Source organism: Betta splendens, chromosome 11 (assembly GCF_900634795.4).
Source record: "Betta splendens chromosome 11, fBetSpl5.4, whole genome shotgun sequence".
Classification (NCBI taxonomy): Eukaryota; Metazoa; Chordata; class Actinopteri; order Anabantiformes; family Osphronemidae; genus Betta; species Betta splendens.
This window is the reverse complement of record NC_040891.2, coordinates 2,608,629-2,629,642: the sequence shown is the minus strand read 5'-3', so window position 1 is coordinate 2,629,642 and position 21,014 is coordinate 2,608,629. Positions and strand designations below refer to the sequence as shown.

General features: G+C 46.1%; 1 protein-coding gene and 19 non-coding genes across 20 annotated transcripts in view; 11 read left to right on the top strand and 9 right to left on the bottom strand.

Annotated features, from left to right (window-relative positions):
• LOC129604865 (piggyBac transposable element-derived protein 4-like) overlaps positions 1 to 6,917 on the top strand; it is an 11,243-nt gene extending 4,326 nt beyond the window's left edge. The window contains exons 2-4 of the mRNA XM_055512977.1: positions 952 to 1,820; positions 2,099 to 2,910; positions 6,876 to 6,917. Coding sequence (XP_055368952.1) covers positions 952 to 1,820; positions 2,099 to 2,910; positions 6,876 to 6,917 — 1,723 coding nt within the window. The remainder of the gene's footprint in view (positions 1 to 951; positions 1,821 to 2,098; positions 2,911 to 6,875) is intronic.
• Positions 5,155 to 5,227, bottom strand: trnak-cuu (transfer RNA lysine (anticodon CUU)). Its single transcript has one exon. It is a non-coding gene; the product is annotated as a tRNA-Lys (tRNA).
• On the top strand, positions 5,940 to 6,011 carry trnam-cau (transfer RNA methionine (anticodon CAU)). Its single transcript has one exon. It is a non-coding gene; the product is annotated as a tRNA-Met (tRNA).
• On the bottom strand, positions 6,547 to 6,619 carry trnak-cuu (transfer RNA lysine (anticodon CUU)). The gene has a single exon. It is a non-coding gene; the product is annotated as a tRNA-Lys (tRNA).
• A 547-nt stretch (positions 6,918 to 7,464) lies between the features above and the next one.
• Positions 7,465 to 7,536, top strand: trnam-cau (transfer RNA methionine (anticodon CAU)). The gene has a single exon. It is a non-coding gene; the product is annotated as a tRNA-Met (tRNA).
• A 535-nt stretch (positions 7,537 to 8,071) lies between these two features.
• Positions 8,072 to 8,144, bottom strand: trnak-cuu (transfer RNA lysine (anticodon CUU)). Its single transcript has one exon. It is a non-coding gene; the product is annotated as a tRNA-Lys (tRNA).
• An 846-nt stretch (positions 8,145 to 8,990) lies between these two features.
• Positions 8,991 to 9,062, top strand: trnam-cau (transfer RNA methionine (anticodon CAU)). The gene has a single exon. It is a non-coding gene; the product is annotated as a tRNA-Met (tRNA).
• Positions 9,063 to 9,597: 535 nt separating this feature from the next.
• trnak-cuu (transfer RNA lysine (anticodon CUU)) lies at positions 9,598 to 9,670 on the bottom strand. Its single transcript has one exon. It is a non-coding gene; the product is annotated as a tRNA-Lys (tRNA).
• An 845-nt stretch (positions 9,671 to 10,515) lies between these two features.
• trnam-cau (transfer RNA methionine (anticodon CAU)) lies at positions 10,516 to 10,587 on the top strand. The gene has a single exon. It is a non-coding gene; the product is annotated as a tRNA-Met (tRNA).
• A 535-nt stretch (positions 10,588 to 11,122) lies between these two features.
• trnak-cuu (transfer RNA lysine (anticodon CUU)) lies at positions 11,123 to 11,195 on the bottom strand. Its single transcript has one exon. It is a non-coding gene; the product is annotated as a tRNA-Lys (tRNA).
• Positions 11,196 to 12,040: 845 nt separating this feature from the next.
• Positions 12,041 to 12,112, top strand: trnam-cau (transfer RNA methionine (anticodon CAU)). The gene has a single exon. It is a non-coding gene; the product is annotated as a tRNA-Met (tRNA).
• Positions 12,113 to 12,646: 534 nt separating this feature from the next.
• On the bottom strand, positions 12,647 to 12,719 carry trnak-cuu (transfer RNA lysine (anticodon CUU)). The gene has a single exon. It is a non-coding gene; the product is annotated as a tRNA-Lys (tRNA).
• Positions 12,720 to 13,564: 845 nt separating this feature from the next.
• Positions 13,565 to 13,636, top strand: trnam-cau (transfer RNA methionine (anticodon CAU)). Its single transcript has one exon. It is a non-coding gene; the product is annotated as a tRNA-Met (tRNA).
• Positions 13,637 to 14,169: 533 nt separating this feature from the next.
• Positions 14,170 to 14,244, bottom strand: trnak-cuu (transfer RNA lysine (anticodon CUU)). The gene has a single exon. It is a non-coding gene; the product is annotated as a tRNA-Lys (tRNA).
• Positions 14,245 to 15,088: 844 nt separating this feature from the next.
• trnam-cau (transfer RNA methionine (anticodon CAU)) lies at positions 15,089 to 15,160 on the top strand. Its single transcript has one exon. It is a non-coding gene; the product is annotated as a tRNA-Met (tRNA).
• Positions 15,161 to 16,611: 1,451 nt separating this feature from the next.
• On the top strand, positions 16,612 to 16,683 carry trnam-cau (transfer RNA methionine (anticodon CAU)). Its single transcript has one exon. It is a non-coding gene; the product is annotated as a tRNA-Met (tRNA).
• Positions 16,684 to 17,218: 535 nt separating this feature from the next.
• Positions 17,219 to 17,291, bottom strand: trnak-cuu (transfer RNA lysine (anticodon CUU)). The gene has a single exon. It is a non-coding gene; the product is annotated as a tRNA-Lys (tRNA).
• Positions 17,292 to 18,135: 844 nt separating this feature from the next.
• Positions 18,136 to 18,207, top strand: trnam-cau (transfer RNA methionine (anticodon CAU)). Its single transcript has one exon. It is a non-coding gene; the product is annotated as a tRNA-Met (tRNA).
• Positions 18,208 to 19,658: 1,451 nt separating this feature from the next.
• On the top strand, positions 19,659 to 19,730 carry trnam-cau (transfer RNA methionine (anticodon CAU)). The gene has a single exon. It is a non-coding gene; the product is annotated as a tRNA-Met (tRNA).
• Positions 19,731 to 20,257: 527 nt separating this feature from the next.
• Positions 20,258 to 20,330, bottom strand: trnak-cuu (transfer RNA lysine (anticodon CUU)). The gene has a single exon. It is a non-coding gene; the product is annotated as a tRNA-Lys (tRNA).
• Between the last annotated feature and the right edge of the window lie 684 nt (positions 20,331 to 21,014).

Genomic DNA, 21,014 nt, shown 5'->3' with positions numbered 1-21,014 from the left:
AACAAGACCCCACACGCACGCACACACGCACACACACATTTTCTCCACTTTATCCAACGTGAAAAATCCTCCAACACGGCAGTTTATCCCACCAGAAGGATTCCTCCAGCGTGGTGGGAAAAAAGCATCTAACCTGGGTTCGTCCAACGTGAAAAATCCTCTAACGCGGCAGTTTATCCCACCAGAAGGATTCCTCCAGCGTGGTGGGAAAAAAGCATCTAACCTGGGTTCGTCCAACGTGAAAAAACCTCTAACGCGGCAGTTTATCCCACCAGAAGGATTCCTCCAGCGTGGTGGGAAAAAAATCATCTAACCTGGGTTTGTCCAATGTCAAAAATCCTCCAACACGGCAGTTTATCCCACCAGAAGGATTCCTCCAACGTGGTGGAGATTCCTCCAACTTGGAAACAAGACACCCCCCCCACACACACACACACACACACACACACACTTTCTCCACTTTATCCAACGTGAAAAATCCTCCAACACGGCAGTTTATCCCACCAGAAGGATTCCTCCAGCGTGGTGGGAAAAAATCATCTAACCTGGGTTTGTCCAACGTGAAAAATCCTCCAACGTGGCAGTTTATCCCACCAGAAGGATTCCTCCAACGTGGTGGAGATTCCTCCAACTTGGAAACTTGTGTTTGTGTGTGCTTTCACCTGCAAATTATTTCACCACCCTTACGTAGCTTGGACTAAAAACAAACAAAAAAAGAGAAAACTGGTCTTACTTATGAGTTGGTGTTAGGGAGACGCTTGCGTGCCTGCGTTTCCTGCATGCTTGCGTGCCTGACCCCCTGCTCATTGGCCTGCCTGCCTGCCAGCCTGCCAGCTTGTCTGCCAGCTTTGCGCTCTCTCTTCATGGCCGCTGCTCATTTCACCGCCGCACAGGTTCTAGAGCAGATTTTTTTAAGCCAATCTAATGACGACTCTGAACCAAAGAGGAATCTGAGGAAGACGTGTCAAGTGAAGAAGAGAAAGAAAAAGGAGAAGCAGAAGAAGCAGATACAGCAGGACCAGAAACAGATGAAGGACAAAAAGACAGCGAGGGATGTGATCTAAGGCTGGAGACTTCAGATGAAGAAGTTGATGATGAAGAATATAATGATGATGATGATGATGATGATGATGATGATGATGATGATGATGATGATGATGAAGATGATGAAATAATAGAAAATGTGCAAAGACTGGAGCAAATAGAACTCGAGGATGAGGATGAAGAAGAAGAAGAAGAAAAAGAAGAAGAAGAAGATAAAACTTTTATCTCTAAAGACGGGAAAATAAAATGGTCCTCCGCTGTGTTTCGCAATGGCGAGGAAGCGAGGAACGTCCCTCTTAGTCCTCTTTCTGCCCAGGGACCCACAGAGTACGCGGCGGCTCAGGCGGTCGACTTTGAATCGACCTTCCGCATGTTTGTGACCCCGGCGGTGGAAAGGATCGTCCTGGAGAACACCAACCTGGAGGGCTCTCGAAAGCTCGGGAGCGCCTGGAAGGGCATGGACGAGGTCGACCTGCGGGCCTACTTGGGCCTCCTGATTTTGTCCGGCGTCTACAGGTCCCGAGGGGAGGCCGTGGCCAGCCTGTGGGACGCCGAGAGCGGCAGGGCCATTTTTCGCGCCACGATGTCGCTCAAGGTGTTTCACGCTTACTCGAAGCTGTTGCGTTTCGACGATCGCCAAACTAGACCCGCCAGGCGAGCGACGGACAAACTGGCAGCCGTGAGAGAGGTCTGGGACGCGTGGGTGGAGCGGCTGCCCAGCCTCTACGACCCGGGTCCTAACGTGACGGTGGACGAGCAACTGGTACCTTTCAGAGGTAAAGCAAAAAAAAAAAAAAAAAAAAACATGCAGGACACAGACACAGACATACAAACACAGACAGACACACACACACACACGCAGACATGCAGACACAGGCACAGACACACACACATACACACACAGGCACATAGACACACACACACACACACACACACACACACACACACACACACACACACGCAGACATGCAGAAAACACGTAGCAAGCAGGCTTTCTTTTTTTACCTCTGTAAAAAAAATATATTTTTAAAAATCTCACCTTTATTTTTTGTAGGTCGTTGCTCTTTCAGACAGTACATGCCTAGCAAGCCAGCAAAATACGGCCTCAAGTTTTGGGTGGCGTGCGACGCCAAGTCCAGCTACGCTTGGAAGATGCAGCTTTACACAGGCAAGCCAGGAGGAGGAGGAGGAGGAGGAGGAGAAAAGAGAGCTTCTGAAAAAAAGCAGGGCCAGCGGGTCGTGCTGGACGTCACAGAAGGGCTCGCCGGGCCTCGCAACGTGACGTGCGACAACTTTTTCACTTCCTACGAACTGGGCCAGCGGCTCCTGCGCAGGGAGCTCACCATGCTCGGTACGGTTCGCAAGAACAAGCCGGAATTGCCGCCGGCGCTCCTCTCGGTCAAGGGCAGGAGCGCCTTCTCCTCCGCGTTTGCCTTCACTCCCAGCACCGTCCTGGTGTCCTACGTGCCCAAAAAAAACAAAAACGTGATCCTGATGAGCACGCTACACTCGGCCGCCACGGCCGCCGACGACGTCCTCCTCGTCGACGCAGGACGGCGGGACAAAAAGCCCTTTGCCGTCCTAGACTACAACGCCACCAAGGGAGGCGTAGACAACCTGGACAAGGTGATAGGAACCTACAGCTGCAGGAGAAAGACGGCGCGCTGGCCCGTGGCGGTGTTTCACAACGTCCTAGACGTGTCTTGCTACAACGCTTTTGTCCTGTGGCGGGAGGCCCACCCGGACTGGATGCCCGGCAACCGCAGCAAGAGGAGGGTGTTTCTAGAGCAGCTGGGCAAGGCGCTCGTGACTCCTCTCATCCGCAGAAGGCGCCACCCGCCTTGCGGCGAAGCGTCCGCCTCGCTCGTGCGGACGCTTCAGAAGGGGGTTCGGGGTGCGGGTCCTCCTCCCGATCCCTGTCCTGCTCTTCCGGACTCGAGGCAGCAGCAGCGGCAGGAGCAGCAGGAGCAGGAGCAGCAGGAGCAGGAGCAGGAGCAGCAGCAGCAGCAGCAGCAGCAGCAGCAGCAGCAGCAGCAGCGGCGGCAGCGGCGGCAGCGGCAGCAGGCCCTCACCGCAGACCTCGTCTGGGGTGACGACGGGGACGATGAGGGTGACGGAGGAGAACACGACGGCCTTGGTTCCACCGCTAGCGACCGGGCGCAAAAGGGCAAGAGGAAAAGGTGTCAAATTTGTCCGCGCGCGAGGGACCGCAAAACAAACAACGTTTGCCATCGGTGCAAGAGATACATCTGCCACAGACATTTGCTCTTCTGCTGTTCAGACTGCGCCCCTCGCTCCTGAAGATAATTTGTTTGTTCATTAGCAAATGAAATAATAATAATAATAATAATAATAATAATAATCATAATACTAATAATATTCCGTGTGTTTTATACTATTGTTGATGTTTTTGTTGTCAGAGTAGTAACACTATTTACAAACAAAGTGTAATATGTAAAAGAACAATAATTAATAAAATAAAGCAAAAGCATTTGAAATTGGGTATTTTGTTTTTTTTTTTTCTCCAACCTGGGAAGTTTCCAACTTGGAAACACACAACGTCACGGCCCTCCTTGTATTCCCACACACACACACACACACACACACACACACACACACACACACACACACACACACACACACACACACACAGTTTCTCCAGACAGAGATTCTCCATCCTCCAACCTGTGGATCCTCCTAACCTGCACTTTTTGTGTCCTCGTGGGGTCCGGCATGACCCCCTCCTCCCTCCTCCCAACCTGCACGTTCGCTTTCCTCCTGGGGTCCGGCGTGACCCCTTCCTCCCTCCTCCTAACCTGCACGTTCTGTGTCCTCGTGGGGTCCGGCGTGACCCCCTCCTCCCTCCTCCTAACCTGCACGTTCGCTTTCCTCCTGGGGTCCGGCGTGACCCCCTCCTCCCTCCTCCCAACCTGCACGTTCGCTTTCCTCCTGGGGTCCGGCGTGACCCCCACCTCTCTCCTTCTAACCTGCACGTTCGCTTTCCTCCTGGGGTCCGGCGTGACCCCCTCCTCCCTCCTCCCAACCTGCACGTTCGCTTTCCTCCTGGGGTCTGGCGTGACCCCCACCTCTCTCCTTCTAACCTGCACGTTCTGTGTCCTCGTGGGGTCTGGCGTGACCCCCTCCTCCCTCCTCCTAACCTGCACGTTCGCTTTCCTCCTGGGGTCTGGCGTGACCCCCTCCTCCCTCCTCCTAACCTGCACGTTCGCTTTCCTCCTGGGGTCTGGCGTGACCCCCTCCTCCCTCCTCCTAACCTGCACGTTCGCTTTCCTCCTGGGGTCTGGCGTGACCCCCTCCTCCCTCCTCCTAACCTGCACGTTCGCTTTCCTCCTGGGGTCTGGCGTGACCCCCTCCTCCCTCCTCCCAACCTGCACGTTCTGTGTCCTCGTGGGGTCTGGCGTGACCCCCTCCTCCCTCCTCCTAACCTGCACGTTCGCTTTCCTCCTGGGGTCTGGCGTGACCCCCATCTCCCTCCTCCCAACCTGCACGTTCGCTTTCCTCCTGGGGTCCGGCGTGACCCCCTCCTCCCTCCTCCCAACCTGCACGTTCTGTGTCCTCGTGGGGTCCGACGTGACCCCCTCCTCCCTCCTCCTAACCTGCACGTTCGTTTTCCTCCTGGGGTCTGGCGTGACCCCCACCTCCCTCCTCCTAACCTGCACGTTCGCTTTCCTCCTGGGGTCCGGCGTGACCCCCAGCTACCTCCTCCTAACCTGCACTTTCTGTGTCCTCGTGGGGTCCGACGTGACCCCCTCCTCCCTCCTCCCAACCTGCACTTTCGGTGTCCTCGTGGGGTCCGTCGTGACCCCGACCACCACCCCCACTGCACATCCTCACCCACTTGTGGGGTCAGATGTAAAACCCTCCTCCGTTGCCCTCGTGGGGTCTAAAAATGAGAGCTGCGTGAGGGTTAAAGGAACCTCACAGGAAAGAAACACTGTTGTTAACCTAACGAGAAGTTAACAGGCAGAGCTTTCATAGCATTGAGACTTGGAGTGCCATCCGTGGTAAGTGTGCAAATGCAAAAACTGGAAGCAGGCGTTGCAGAAGTAAATTGCTTTATAGAAGCACGCAAGACCCAAGAACTAAGCTCAGCGCCCAACGTGGGGATCGAACCCACGACCCTGAGATTAAGAGTCTCATGCTCTACCGACTGAGCTAGCCGGGCTACCAAAACAAGCTTTTTTCATGCAAGGGGCAACTTCAGGCTTCCATGGGAAAACGTTTGGATTCCTTTGTGGCTGATCAGTGTCAATACACAAAAAATCTTTGTTTGATTAAAGAAAAAGGTCAACAATGGTAATTCTATCAGACACCAAGAAGATCCAGACACAGGTTCAGACGAGCAGACAGACAGAATCAGAAACTTTATTGCATTATTTCAGGCTTCAGGATGAGTGTAACTCTTGATTCTGTGATTTCAGACCAGTCAGCTTACACAGATGTCACTCACCTGTCGCTGTTAGAATGAATAAGAAACGTACACAGGCACATGTCAACATTCACTTTTTTAATATGTCTTGAGCTAACAGTATAGAGTGCTGAGCCTGCATTCCAAAGGTCAATGTATCCAGGGTTAGGGTTAGGAAAGCTGTGATTTCAGACCAGTCAGCTTTCACAGGCGTCACTCACTTGTCCCTGGTGTTTATTAGGGACAGAGCAAGATAATAGAATGAACTGAAAAACATACACAGGCAAAGCTCAACCTTCACTTTTAATAAGTCCCTTACTGGAACCTGACACACATTGAATCATGCAAAGACACTCTGACCTTGGGCACGGGGTAAAGAAAACAGTGCTCAGTGTAAATCCCTAATGGATTCGGCACTGGCCTCCTAAGCCAGGGATTGTGGGTCAGAATCCCGTTTAGAGTGGGTTTCAGCAGAGTGGCGCAGCGGAAGCGTGCTGGGCCCATAACCCAGAGGTCGATGGATCAAAACCATCCTCTGCTAATTTTCTCAACATGCACTACCTGTATGCATATTCTACTGTCTAGTCTTGAAACCACTTGCAATTGGCAAGCCTCCACACCATCAACCTTGGGATTCTAGCAAATCCCAGCTTTCAGAGAAATCATTCATCTCTCTGTGCTGGTTATCAGGAAAAAAGGAATCCAGGACCCTACATAGGATTTCAGTTGTCCATCTTCTCATCTTTTCAACACCACAAGACTTGTTCCAACCTTTTGACCTATGATTAGACATAAAAGTGTAACACGTGATCAAAGAAAAACCAATTTCAGTGGTCAACTTTTAATTTGTAGCTAATGCTAGGCACAAATGACTGAACACACCCATTACTGTTAAAGGAACCTCACAGGAAAGAAAGACCATCCTTAACCTAACGAGAAGTTAACAGGCAGAGCTTTCATAGCATTGAGACTTGGAGTGCCATCTGTGGTAAGTGTGCAAATGCAAAAACTGGAAGCAGGCGTTGCAGAAGTAAATTGCTTTATAGAAGCACGCAAGACCCAAGAACTAAGCTCAGCGCCCAACGTGGGGCTTGAACCCACGACCCTGAGATTAAGAGTCTCATGCTCTACCGACTGAGCTAGCCGGGCTACCAAAAGAGGCTTGTTTCATGCAAGGGGCAACTTCAGGCTTCCATGGGAAAACGTTTGGATTCCTTTGTGGCTGATCAGTGTCAATACACAAAAAATCTTCTTTTGATTAAAGAAAAAGGTCAACAATGGTAATTCTATCAGACACCAAGAAGATCCAGATACAGGTTCAGACGAGCAGACAGACAGAATCAGAAACTTTATTGCATTATTTCAGGCTTCAGGATGAGTGTAACTCTTGATTCTGTGATTTCAGACCAGTCAGCTTACACAGGTGTCACTCACCTGTCGCTGTTAGAATGAATAGGAAACGTACACAGGCACATGTCAGCATTCACTTTTATAATATGTCTTGAGCTAAAAGTATAGAGTTCTGAGCCTGCATTCCAAAGGTCAATGGATCCAAACCATTCGGCCAAGCTTATCGACAAGCAATAACTGCCTAATGCTATTATATAGCGTGACGTCTTGGACACAGGTTCAAATGAGCGAACAGAAAAGACTCAGACTTATTACTACATTACTTCAAGCTGCAGGCTGAATGTGGCTCTTGATTTTGTGATTTCAGACCAGTCAGCTTTCACAGGCGTCACTCACTTGTCCCTGGTGTTCATTAGGGACAGAGCAAGATCATAGAATGAACTGAAAAACATACACAGGCAAAGCTCAACCTTCACTTTTAATAAGTGTCTGACTGGAACCTGACACACATTGAATCATGCAAAGACACTCTGACCTTGGGCTCGGGGTGAAGAAAACAGTGCTCAGTGTAAAGCCCTAATGGATTCGGCACTGGCCTCCTAAACCAGGGATTGTGGGTCAGAATCCCGTGTGGAGTGGGTTTCAGCAGAGTGGCGCAGCGGAAGCGTGCTGGGCCCATAACCCAGAGGTCGATGGATCAAAACCATCCTCTGCTAATTTTCTCAACATGCACTACCTATATACAAATGTCACTGTCTAGTCTTGAAACCACTTGCAATTGGCAAGCCTCCACACCATCAACCTTGGGATTCTAGCAAATCCCAGCTTTCAGAGAAATCATTCATCTCTCTGTGCTGGTTATCAGTTAAAAAGGAATCCAGGACCCTACATAGGATTTCAGTTGTCCATCTTCTCATCTTTTCAACACCACAAGACTTTTTCCAACCTTTTGACCTATGATTAGACATAAAAGTGTAACACGTGATCAAAGAAAAACCAATTTGAGTGGTCAACTTTTAACTTGTAGCTAATGCTAGGCACAAATGACTGAACACGCCCATTACTGTTAAAGGAACCTCACAGGAAAGAAACACCGTCCTTAACCTAACGAGAAGTTAACAGGCAGAGCTTTCATAGTATTGAGACTTGGAGTGCCATCTGTGGTAAGTGTGCAAATGCAAAAACTGGAAGCAGGCGTTGCAAAAGTAAAGTGCTTTATAGAAGCACGCACGACCCAAGAACTAAGCTCAGCGCCCAACGTGGGGCTCGAACCCACGACCCTGAGATTAAGAGTCTCATGCTCTACCGACTGAGCTAGCCGGGCTACCAAAACAGGTTTTTTTCATGCAAGGGGCAACTTAAAGGCTTCTATGGGAAAACGTTTGGATTCCTTTGTGGCTGATCAGTGTCAATACACAAAAAATCTTCGTTTGATTAAAGAAAAAGGTCAACAATGGTAATTCTATCAGACACCAAGAAGATCCAGACACAGGTTCAGACGAGCAGACAGACAGAATCAGAAACTTTATTGCATTATTTCAGGCTTCAGGATGAGTGTAACTCTTGATTCTGTGATTTCAGACCAGTCAGCTTACACAGGTGTCACTCACCTGTCGCTGTTAGAATGAAAAAGAAACGTACACAGGCACATGTCAATATTCACTTTTTTAATATGTCTTGAGCTAAAAGTATAGAGTGCTGAGCCTACATTCCAAAGGTCAATGGATCCAAACCATTCGGCCAAGCTTATCGACAAGCAATAACTGCCTAATGCTATTATATAGCGTGACGTCTTGGACACAGGTTCAAATGAGCGAACAGAAAAGACTCAAACTTATTACTACATTACTTCAAGCTGCAGGCTGAATGTGGCTCTTGATTTTGTGATTTCAGACCAGTCAGCTTTCACAGGCGTCACTCACTTGTCCCTGGTGTTCATTAGGGACAGAGCAAGATCATAGAATGAACTGAAAAACATACACAGGCAAAGCTCAACCTTCACTTTTAATAAGTGTCTGACTGGAACCTGACACACATTGAATCATGCAAAGACACTCTGACCTTGGGCTTGGGGTAAAGAAAACAGTGCTCAGTGTAAAGCCCTAATGGATTCGGCACTGGCCTCCTAAGCCAGGGATTGTGGGTCAGAATCCCGTTTAGAGTGGGTTTCAGCAGAGTGGCGCAGCGGAAGCGTGCTGGGCCCATAACCCAGAGGTCGATGGATCAAAACCATCCTCTGCTAATTTTCTCAACATGCACTACCTGTATGCATATTCTACTGTCTAGTCTTGAAACCACTTGCAATTGGCAAGCCTCCACACCATCAACCTTGGGATTCTAGCAAATCCCAGCTTTCAGAGAAATCATTCATCTCTCTGTGCTGGTTATCAGGAAAAAAGGAATCCAGGACCCTACATAGGATTTCAGTTGTCCATCTTCTCATCTTTTCAACACCACAAGACTTGTTCCAACCTTTTGACCTATGATTAGACATAAAAGTGTAACACGTGATCAAAGAAAAACCAATTTCAGTGGTCAACTTTTAATTTGTAGCTAATGCTAGGCACAAATGACTGAACACACCCATTACTGTTAAAGGAACCTCACAGGAAAGAAAGACCATCCTTAACCTAACGAGAAGTTAACAGGCAGAGCTTTCATAGCATTGAGACTTGGAGTGCCATCTGTGGTAAGTGTGCAAATGCAAAAACTGGAAGCAGGCGTTGCAGAAGTAAATTGCTTTATAGAAGCACGCAAGACCCAAGAACTAAGCTCAGCGCCCAACGTGGGGCTTGAACCCACGACCCTGAGATTAAGAGTCTCATGCTCTACCGACTGAGCTAGCCGGGCTACCAAAAGAGGCTTGTTTCATGCAAGGGGCAACTTCAGGCTTCCATGGGAAAACGTTTGGATTCCTTTGTGGCTGATCAGTGTCAATACACAAAAAATCTTCTTTTGATTAAAGAAAAAGGTCAACAATGGTAATTCTATCAGACACCAAGAAGATCCAGATACAGGTTCAGACGAGCAGACAGACAGAATCAGAAACTTTATTGCATTATTTCAGGCTTCAGGATGAGTGTAACTCTTGATTCTGTGATTTCAGACCAGTCAGCTTACACAGGTGTCACTCACCTGTCGCTGTTAGAATGAATAGGAAACGTACACAGGCACATGTCAGCATTCACTTTTATAATATGTCTTGAGCTAAAAGTATAGAGTTCTGAGCCTGCATTCCAAAGGTCAATGGATCCAAACCATTCGGCCAAGCTTATCGACAAGCAATAACTGCCTAATGCTATTATATAGCGTGACGTCTTGGACACAGGTTCAAATGAGCGAACAGAAAAGACTCAGACTTATTACTACATTACTTCAAGCTGCAGGCTGAATGTGGCTCTTGATTTTGTGATTTCAGACCAGTCAGCTTTCACAGGCGTCACTCACTTGTCCCTGGTGTTCATTAGGGACAGAGCAAGATCATAGAATGAACTGAAAAACATACACAGGCAAAGCTCAACCTTCACTTTTAATAAGTGTCTGACTGGAACCTGACACACATTGAATCATGCAAAGACAGTCTGACCTTGGGCTTGGGGTGAAGAAAACAGTGCTCAGTGTAAAGCCCTAATGGATTCGGCACTGGCCTCCTAAACCAGGGATTGTGGGTCAGAATCCCGTGTGGAGTGGGTTTCAGCAGAGTGGCGCAGCGGAAGCGTGCTGGGCCCATAACCCAGAGGTCGATGGATCAAAACCATCCTCTGCTAATTTTCTCAACATGCACTACCTATATACAAATGTCACTGTCTAGTCTTGAAACCACTTGCAATTGGCAAGCCTCCACACCATCAACCTTGGGATTCTAGCAAATCCCAGCTTTCAGAGAAATCATTCATCTCTCTGTGCTGGTTATCAGTTAAAAAGGAATCCAGGACCCTACATAGGATTTCAGTTGTCCATCTTCTCATCTTTTCAACACCACAAGACTTTTTCCAACCTTTTGACCTATGATTAGACATAAAAGTGTAACACGTGATCAAAGAAAAACCAATTTGAGTGGTCAACTTTTAACTTGTAGCTAATGCTAGGCACAAATGACTGAACACGCCCATTACTGTTAAAGGAACCTCACAGGAAAGAAACACCGTCCTTAACCTAACGAGAAGTTAACAGGCAGAGCTTTCATAGTATTGAGACTTGGAGTGCCATCTGTGGTAAGTGTGCAAATGCAAAAACTGGAAGCAGGCGTTGCAAAAGTAAAGTGCTTTATAGAAGCACGCACGACCCAAGAACTAAGCTCAGCGCCCAACGTGGGGTTCGAACCCACGACCCTGAGATTAAGAGTCTCATGCTCTACCGACTGAGCTAGCCGGGCTACCAAAACAGGTTTTTTCATGCAAGGGGCAACTTAAAGGCTTCTATGGGAAAACGTTTGGATTCCTTTGTGGCTGATCAGTGTCAATACACAAAAAATCTTCGTTTGATTAAAGAAAAAGGTCAACAATGGTAATTCTATCAGACACCAAGAAGATCCAGACACAGGTTCAGACGAGCAGACAGACAGAATCAGAAACTTTATTGCATTATTTCAGGCTTCAGGATGAGTGTAACTCTTGATTCTGTGATTTCAGACCAGTCAGCTTACACAGGTGTCACTCACCTGTCGCTGTTAGAATGAAAAAGAAACGTACACAGGCACATGTCAATATTCACTTTTTTAATATGTCTTGAGCTAAAAGTATAGAGTGCTGAGCCTACATTCCAAAGGTCAATGGATCCAAACCATTCGGCCAAGCTTATCGACAAGCAATAACTGCCTAATGCTATTATATAGCGTGACGTCTTGGACACAGGTTCAAATGAGCGAACAGAAAAGACTCAAACTTATTACTACATTACTTCAAGCTGCAGGCTGAATGTGGCTCTTGATTTTGTGATTTCAGACCAGTCAGCTTTCACAGGCGTCACTCACTTGTCCCTGGTGTTCATTAGGGACAGAGCAAGATCATAGAATGAACTGAAAAACATACACAGGCAAAGCTCAACCTTCACTTTTAATAAGTGTCTGACTGGAACCTGACACACATTGAATCATGCAAAGACACTCTGACCTTGGGCTCGGGGTAAAGAAAACAGTGCTCAGTGTAAAGCCCTAATGGATTCGGCACTGGCCTCCTAAACCAGGGATTGTGGGTCAGGATCCCGTGTGGAGTGGGTTTCAGCAGAGTGGCGCAGCGGAAGCGTGCTGGGCCCATAACCCAGAGGTCGATGGATCAAAACCATCCTCTGCTAATTTCTCAACATGCACTACCTGTATGCAAATTCTACTGTCTAGTCTTGAAACCACTTGCAATTGGCAAGGCTCCACACCATCAACCTTGGGATTCTAGCAAATCCCAGCTTTCAGAGAAATCATTCATCTCTCTGTACTGGTTATCAGGAAAAAAGCAATCCAGGACCCTACATAGAATTTCAGTTGTCCATCTTCTCATCTTTTCAACACCACAAGACTTTTTCCAACCTTTTGACCTATGATTAGACATAAAAGTGTAACACGTGATCAAAGAAAAACCAATTTGAGTGGTCAACTTTTAACTTGTAGCTAATGCTAGGCACAAATGACTGAACACGCCCATTACTGTTAAAGGAACCTTACAGGAAAGAAACACTGTCGTTAACCTAACGAGAAGTTAACAGGCAGAGCTTTCATACCATTGAGACTTGGAGTGCCATCTGTGGTAAGTGTGCAAATGCAAAAACTGGAAGCAGGCATTGCAGAAGTAAATTGCTTTATAGAAGCACGCACGACCCAAGAACTAAGCTCAGCGCCCAACGTGGTGCTCGAACCCACGACCCTGAGATTAAGAGTCTCATGCTCTACCGACTGAGCTAGCCGGGCTACCAAAACAAGCTTTTTTCATGCAAGGGGCAACTTCAGGCTTCCATGGGAAACTGTTTGGATTCCTTTGTGCCTGATCAGTGTCAATACACAAAAAATCTTCGTTTGATTAAAGAAAAAGGTCAACAATGGTAATTCTATCAGACACCAAGAAGATCCAGACACAGGTTCAGACGAGCAGACAGACAGAATCAGAAACTTTATTGCATTTTTTCAGGCTTCAGGCTGAGTGTAACTCTTGATTCTGTGATTTCAGACCAGTCAGCTTATGCAGGTGTCACTCACCTGTCGCTGTTAGAATGAATAAGAAACGTACACAGGCACATGTCAATATTCACTTTTTTAATATGTCTTGAGCTAAAAGTATAGAGTGCTGAGCCTGCATTCCAAAGGTAAATGGATCCAAACCATTCAGCCAAGCTTATCGACAAGCAATAACTGCCTAATGCTATTATATAGCGTGACGTCTTGGACACAGATTCAAATGAGCGAACAGAAAAGACTCAGACTTATTACTACATTACTTCAAGCTGCAGGCTGAATGTGGCTCTTGATTTTGTGATTTCAGACCAGTCAGCTTTCACAGGCGTCACTCACTTGTCCCTGGTGTTTATTAGGGACAGAGCAAGATAATAGAATGAACTGAAAAACATACACAGGCAAAGCTCAACCTTCACTTTTAATAAGTCCCTTACTGGAACCTGACACACATTGAATCATGCAAAGACACTCTGACCTTGGTTACGGGGTAAAGAAAACAGTCCTCAGTGTAAATCCCTAATGGATTCGGCACTGGCCTCCTAAGCCAGGGATTGTGGGTCAGAATCCCGTTTAGAGTGGGTTTCAGCAGAGTGGCGCAGCGGAAGCGTGCTGGGCCCATAACCCAGAGGTCGATGGATCAAAACCATCCTCTGCTAATTTTCTCAACATGCACTACCTGTATGCATATTCTACTGTCTAGTCTTGAAACCACTTGCAATTGGCAAGCCTCCACACCATCAACCTTGGGATTCTAGCAAATCCCAGCTTTCAGAGAAATCATTCATCTCTCTGTGCTGGTTATCAGGAAAAAAGGAATCCAGGACCCTACATAGGATTTCAGTTGTCCATCTTCTCATCTTTTCAACACCACAAGACTTTTTCCAACCTTTTGACCTATGATTAGACATAAAAGTGTAACACGTGATCAAAGAAAAACCAATTTGAGTGGTCAACTTTTAACTTGTAGCTAATGCTAGGCACAAATGACTGAACACACCCATTACTGTTAAAGGAACCTCACAGGAAAGAAACACCGTCCTTAACCTAACGAGAAGTTAACAGGCAGAGCTTTCATAGCATTGAGACTTGGAGTGCCATCTGTGGTAAGTGTGCAAATGCAAAAACTGGAAGCAGGCGTTGCAGAAGTAAATTGCTTTTTAGAAGCACGCAAGACCCAAGAACTAAGCTCAGCTCCCAACTTGGGGCTGGAACCCACAACCCTGAGATTAAGAGTCTCATGCTCTACCGACTGAGCTAGCCGGGCCACAAAAGCAAATTTTTCCATGCAAGGTGCAAGTGCAGACTTCCGTGGGAAAACGTTTGGATTCCTTTGTGGCCGATCAGTGTCAATACACAAAAAATCTTCTTTTGATTAAAGAAAAAGGTCAACAATGGTAATTCTTTCAGACACCAAGAAGATCCAGACACAGGTTCAGACGAGCAGACAGACAGAATCAGAAACTTTATTGCATTATTTCAGGCTTCAGGATAAGTGTAACTCTAGATTCTGTGATTTCAGACCAGTCAGCTTACACAGGTGTCACTCACCTGTCGCTGTTAGAATGAATAAGAAACGTACACAGGCACATGTCAACATTCACTTTTTTAATATGTCTTGAGCTAAAAGTATAGAGTTCTGAGCCTGCATTCCAAAGGTCAATGGATCCAAACCATTCGGCCAAGCTTATCGACAAGCAATAACTTTCTAATGCTATTATATAGCGTGACGTCTTGGACACAGGTTCAAATGAGCGAACAGAAAAGACTCAGACTTATTACTACATTACTTCAAGCTGCAGGCTGAATGTGGCTCTTGATTTTGTGATTTCAGACCAGTCAGCTTTCACAGGCGTCACTCACTTGTCCCTGGTGTTTATTAGGGACAGAGCAAGATAATAGAATGAACTGAAAAACATACACAGGCAATGCTCAACCTTCACTTTTAATAAGTCCTTTACTGGAACCTGACACACATTGAATCATGCAAAGACACTCTGACCTTGGGCTCGGGGTAAAGAAAACAGTGCTCAGTGTAAAGCCCTAATGGATTCGGCACTGGCCTCCTAAACCCGGGATTGTGGGTCAGGATCCCGTGTGGAGTGGGTTTCAGCAGAGTGGCGCAGCGGAAGCGTGCTGGGCCCATAACCCAGAGGTCGATGGATCAAAACCATCCTCTGCTAATTTTCTCAACATGCACTACCTGTATGCAAATTCTACTGTCTAGTCTTGAAACCACTTGCAATTGGCAAGGCTCCACACCATCAACCTTGGGATTCTAGCAAATCCCAGCTTTCAGAGAAATCATTCATCTCTCTGTGCTGGTTATCAGGAAAAAAGGAATCCAGGACCCTACATAGGATTTCAGTTGTCCATCTTCTCATCTTTTCAACACCACAAGACTTTTTCCAACCTTTTGACCTATGATTAGACATAAAAGTGTAACACGTGATCAAAGAAAAAACAATTTGAGTGGTCAACTTTTAACTTGTAGCTAATGCTAGGCACAAAAGACTGAACACGCCCATTACTGTTAAAGGAACCTCACAGGAAAGAAACACCGTCCTTAACCTAACGAGAAGTTAACAGGCAGAGCTTTCATAGCATTGAGACTTGGAGTGCCATCTGTGGTAAGTGTGCAAATGCAAAAACTGGAAGCAGGCGTTGCAGAAGTAAATTGCTTTATAGAAGCACGCACGACCCAAGATCTAAGCTCAGCGCCCAACGTGGGGCTCGCACCCACGACCCTGAGATTAAGAGTCTCATGCTCTACCGACAGTAGCCGGGCTACCAACACAAGCTTTTTTCATGCAAGAGGCAACTTCAGGCTTCCATGGGAAATAGTTTGGATTCCTTTGTGCCTGATCAGTGTCAATACACAAAAAAATCTTCTTTTGATTAAAGAAAAAGGTCAACAATGGTAATTCTATCAGACACCAAGAAGATCCAGACACAGGTTCAGACGAGCAGACAGACAGAATCAGAAACTTTATTGCATTATTTCAGGCTTCAGGATGAGTGTAACTCTTGATTCTGTGATTTCAGACCAGTCATCTTACACAGGTGTCACTCACCTGTCGCTGTTAGAATGAATAAGAAACGTACACAGGCACATGTCAGCATTCACTTTTATAATATGTCTTGAGCTAAGAGTATAGAGTTCTGAGCCTGCATTCCAAAGGTCAATGGATCCAAACCATTCGGCCAAGCTTATCGACAAGCAATAACTGCCTAATGCTATTATATAGCGTGACGTCTTGGACACAGGTTCAAATGAGCGAACAGAAAAGACTCAGACTTATTACTACATTACTTCAAGCTGCAGGCTGAATGTGGCTCTTGATTTTGTGATTTCAGACCAGTCAGCTTTCACAGGCGTCACTCACTTGTCCCTGGTGTTCATTAGGGACAGAGCAAGATCATAGAATGAACTGAAAAACATACACAGGCAAAGCTCAACCTTCACTTTTAATAAGTGTCTTACTTGAACCTGACACACATTGAATCATGCAAAGACACTCTGACCTTGGGCTCGGGGTGAAGAAAACAGTGCTCAGTGTAAAGCCCTAATGGATTCGGCACTGGCCTCCTAAGCCAGGGACTGTGGGTCAGAATCCCGTGTAGACTGGGTTTCAGCAGAGTGGCGCAGCGGAAGCGTGCTGGGCCCATAACCCAGAGGTCGATGGATCAAAACCATCCTCCGCTAATTTTCTCAACATGCACTACCTGTATACAAATTTCACTGTCTAGTCTTGAAACCACTTGCAATTGGCAAGCCTCCACACCATCAACCTTGGGATTCTAGCAAATCCCAGCTTTCAGGGAAATCATTCATCTCTCTGTGCTGGTTATCAGGAAAAAAGGAATCCAGGACCCTACATAGGATTTCAGTTGTCCATCTTCTCATCTTTTCAACACCACAAGACTTTTTCCAACCTTTTGACCTATGATTAGACATAAAAGTGTAACACGTGATCAAAGAAAAACCAATTTGAGTGGTCAACTTTTAACTTGTAGCTAATGCTAGGCACAAATGACTGAACACGCCCATTACTGTTAAAGGAACCTCACAGGAAAGAAACACCGTCCTTAACCTAACGAGAAGTTAACAGGCAGAGCTTTCATAGCATTGAGACTTGGAGTGCCATCTGTGGTAAGTGTGCAAATGCAAAAACTGGAAGCAGGCGTTGCAGAAGTAAATTGCTTTATAGAAGCACGCACGACCCAAGGCCTAAGCTCAGCGCCCAACGTGGGGCTCGCACCCACGACCCCGAGATTAAGAGTCTCATGCTCTACCGACTGAGCTAGCCGGGCCACAAAAGCAAATCTTTCCATGCAAGGTGCAAGTGCAGGCTTCCGTGGGAAAACGTTTGGATTCCTTTGTGGCCGATCAGTGTCAATACACAAAAAATCTTCTTTTGATTAAAGAAAAAGGTCAACAATGGTAATTCTATCAGACACCAAGAAGATCCAGACACAGGTTCAGACGAGCAGACAGACAGAATCAGAAACTTTATTGCATTATTTCAGGCTTCAGGATGAGTGTAACTCTTGATTCTGTGATTTCAGACCAGTCAGCTTACACAGGTGTCACTCACCTGTCGCTGTTAGAATGAATAAGAAACGTACACAGGCACATGTCAGCATTCACTTTTATAATATGTCTTGAGCTAAAAGTATAGAGTTCTGAGCCTGCATTCCAAAGGTCAATGGATCCAAACCATTCGGCCAAGCTTATCGACAAGCAATAACTGCCTAATGCTATTATATAGCGTGACGTCTTGGACACAGGTTCAAATGAGCGAACAGAAAAGACTCAGACTTATTACTACATTACTTCAAGCTGCAGGCTGAATGTGGCTCTTGATTTTGTGATTTCAGACCAGTCAGCTTTCACAGGCGTCACTCACTTGTCTCTGGTGTTCATTAGGGACAGAGCAAGATAATAGAATGAACTGAAAAACATACACAGGCAAAGCTCAACCTTCACTTTTAATAAGTGTCTTACTGGAACCTGACACACATTGAATCATGCAAAGACACTCTGACCTTGGGCTTGGGGTGAAGGAAACAGTGCTCAGTGTAAAGCCCTAATGGATTCGGCACTGGCCTCCTAAGCCAGGGATTGTGGGTCAGAATCCCGTTTAGAGTGGGTTTCAGCAGAGTGGCGCAGCGGAAGCGTGCTGGGCCCATAACCCAGAGGTCGATGGATCAAAACCATCCTCTGCTAATTTTCTCAACATGCACTACCTGTATACAAATTTCACTGTCTAGTCTTGAAACCACTTGCAATTGGCAAGCCTCCACACCATCAACCTTGGGATTCTAGCAAATCCCAGCTTTCAGAGAAATCATTCATCTCTCTGTGCTGGTTATCAGGAAAAAAGGAATCCAGGACCCTACATAGGATTTCAGTTGTCCATCTTCTCATCTTTTCAACACCACAAGACTTTTTCCAACCTTTTGACCTATGATTAGACATAAAAGTGTAACACGTGATCAAAGAAAAACCAATTTGAGTGGTCAACTTTTAACTTGTAGCTAATGCTAGGCACAAATGACTGAACACGCCCATTACTGTTAAAGGAACCTCACAGGAAAGAAACACCATCCTTAACCTAACGAGAAGTTAACAGGCAGAGCTTTCATAGCATTGAGACTTGGAGTGCCATCTGTGGTAAGTGTGCAAATGCAAAAACTGGAAGCAGGCGTTGCAGAAGTAAAGTGCTTTATAGAAGCACGCACGACCCAAGAACTAAGCTCAGCGCCCAACGTGGGGCTCGAACCCACGACCCTGAGATTAAGAGTCTCATGCTCTACCGACAGTAGCCGGGCTACCAACACAAGCTTTTTTCATGCAAGGGGAAACTTCAGGCTCCCATGGGAAAACGTTTGGATTCCTTTGTGGCTGATCAGTGTCAATACACAAAAAATCTTCGTTTGATTAAAGAAAAAGGTCAACAATGGTAATTCTATCAGACACCAAGAAGATCCAGACACAGGTTCAGACGAGCAGACAGACAGAATCAGAAACTTTATTGCATTATTTCAGGCTTCAGGATGAGTGTAACTCTTGATTCTGTGATTTCAGACCAGTCAGCTTACACAGGTGTCACTCACCTGTCGCTGTTAGAATGAATAAGAAACGTACACAGGCACATGTCAATATTCACTTTTTTAATATGTCTTGAGCTAAAAGTATAGAGTGCTGAGCCTGCATTCCAAAGGTCAATGGATCCAAACCATTCGGCCAAGCTTATCGACAAGCAATAACTGCCTAATGCTATTATATAGCGTGACGTCTTGGACACAGGTTCAAATGAGCGAACAGAAAAGACTCAGACTTATTACTACATTACTTCAAGCTGCAGGCTGAATGTGGCTCTTGATTTTGTGATTTCAGACCAGTCAGCTTTCACAGGCGTCACTCACTTGTCCCTGGTGTTCATTAGGGACAGAGCAAGATAATAGAATGAACTGAAAAACATACACAGGCAAAGCTCAACCTTCACTTTTAATAAGTGTCTTACTGGAACCTGACACACATTGAATCATGCAAAAACACTCTGACCTTGGGCTTGGGGTGAAGAAAACAGTGCTCAGTGTAAAGCCCTAATGGATTCGGCACTGGCCTCCTAAGCCATGGACTTGTGGGTCAGAATCCCGTGTAGACTGGGTTTCAGCAGAGTGGCGCAGCGGAAGCGTGCTGGGCCCATAACCCAGAGGTCGATGGATCAAAACCATCCTCTGCTAATTTTCTCAACATGCACTACCTGTATACAAATTTCACTGTCTAGTCTTGAAACCACTTGCAATTGGCAAGCCTCCACACCATCAACCTTGGGATTCTAGCAAATCCCAGCTTTCAGAGAAATCATTCATCTCTCTGTGCTGGTTATCAGGAAAAAAGGAATCCAGGACCCTACATAGGATTTCAGTTGTCCATCTTTTCAACACCACAAGACTTTTTCCAACCTTTTGACCTATGATTAGACATAAAAGTGTAACACGTGATCAAAGAAAAACCAATTTGAGTGGTCAACTTTTAACTTGTAGCTAATGCTAGGCACAAATGACTGAACACGCCCATTACTGTTAAAGGAACCTCACAGGAAAGAAACACCGTCCTTAACCTAACGAGAAGTTAACAGGCAGAGCTTTCATAGCATTGAGACTTGGAGTGCCATCTGTGGTAAGTGTGCAAATGCAAAAACTGGAAGCAGGCGTTGCAGAAGTAAATTGCTTTATAGAAGCACGCACGACCCAAGAACTAAGCTCAGCGCCCAACGTGGGGCTCGAACCCACGACCCTGAGATTAAGAGTCTCATGCTCTACCGACTGAGCTAGCCGGGCTACCAAAACAAGCTTTTTTCATGCAAGGGGCAACTTCAGGCTTCCATGGGAAAACGTTTGGATTCCTTTGTGCCTGATCAGTGTCAATACACAAAAAAATCTTCTTTTGATTAAAGAAAAAGGTCAACAATGGTAATTCTATCAGACACCAAGAAGATCCAGACACAGGTTCAGACGAGCAGACAGACAGAATCCGAAACTTTATTGCATTATTTCAGGCTTCAGGATGAGTGTAACTCTTGATTCTGTGATTTCAGACCAGTCAGCTTATGCAGGTGTCACTCACCTGTCGCTGTTAGAATGAATAAGAAACGTACACAGGCACATGTCAATATTCACTTTTTTAACATGTCTTGAGCTAAAAGTATAGAGTGCTGAGCCTGCATTCCAAAGGTCAATGGATCCAAACCATTCGGCCAAGCTTATCGACAAGCAATAACTGCCTAATGCTATTATATAGCGTGACGTCTTGGACACAGGTTCAAATGAGCGAACAGAAAAGACTCAGACTTATTACTACATTACTTCAAGCTGCAGGCTGAATGTGGCTCTTGATTTTGTGATTTCAGACCAGTCAGCTTTCACAGGCGTCACTCACTTGTCCCTGGTGTTTATTAGGGACAGAGCAAGATAATAGAATGAACTGAAAAACATACACAGGCAAAGCTCAACCTTCACTTTTAA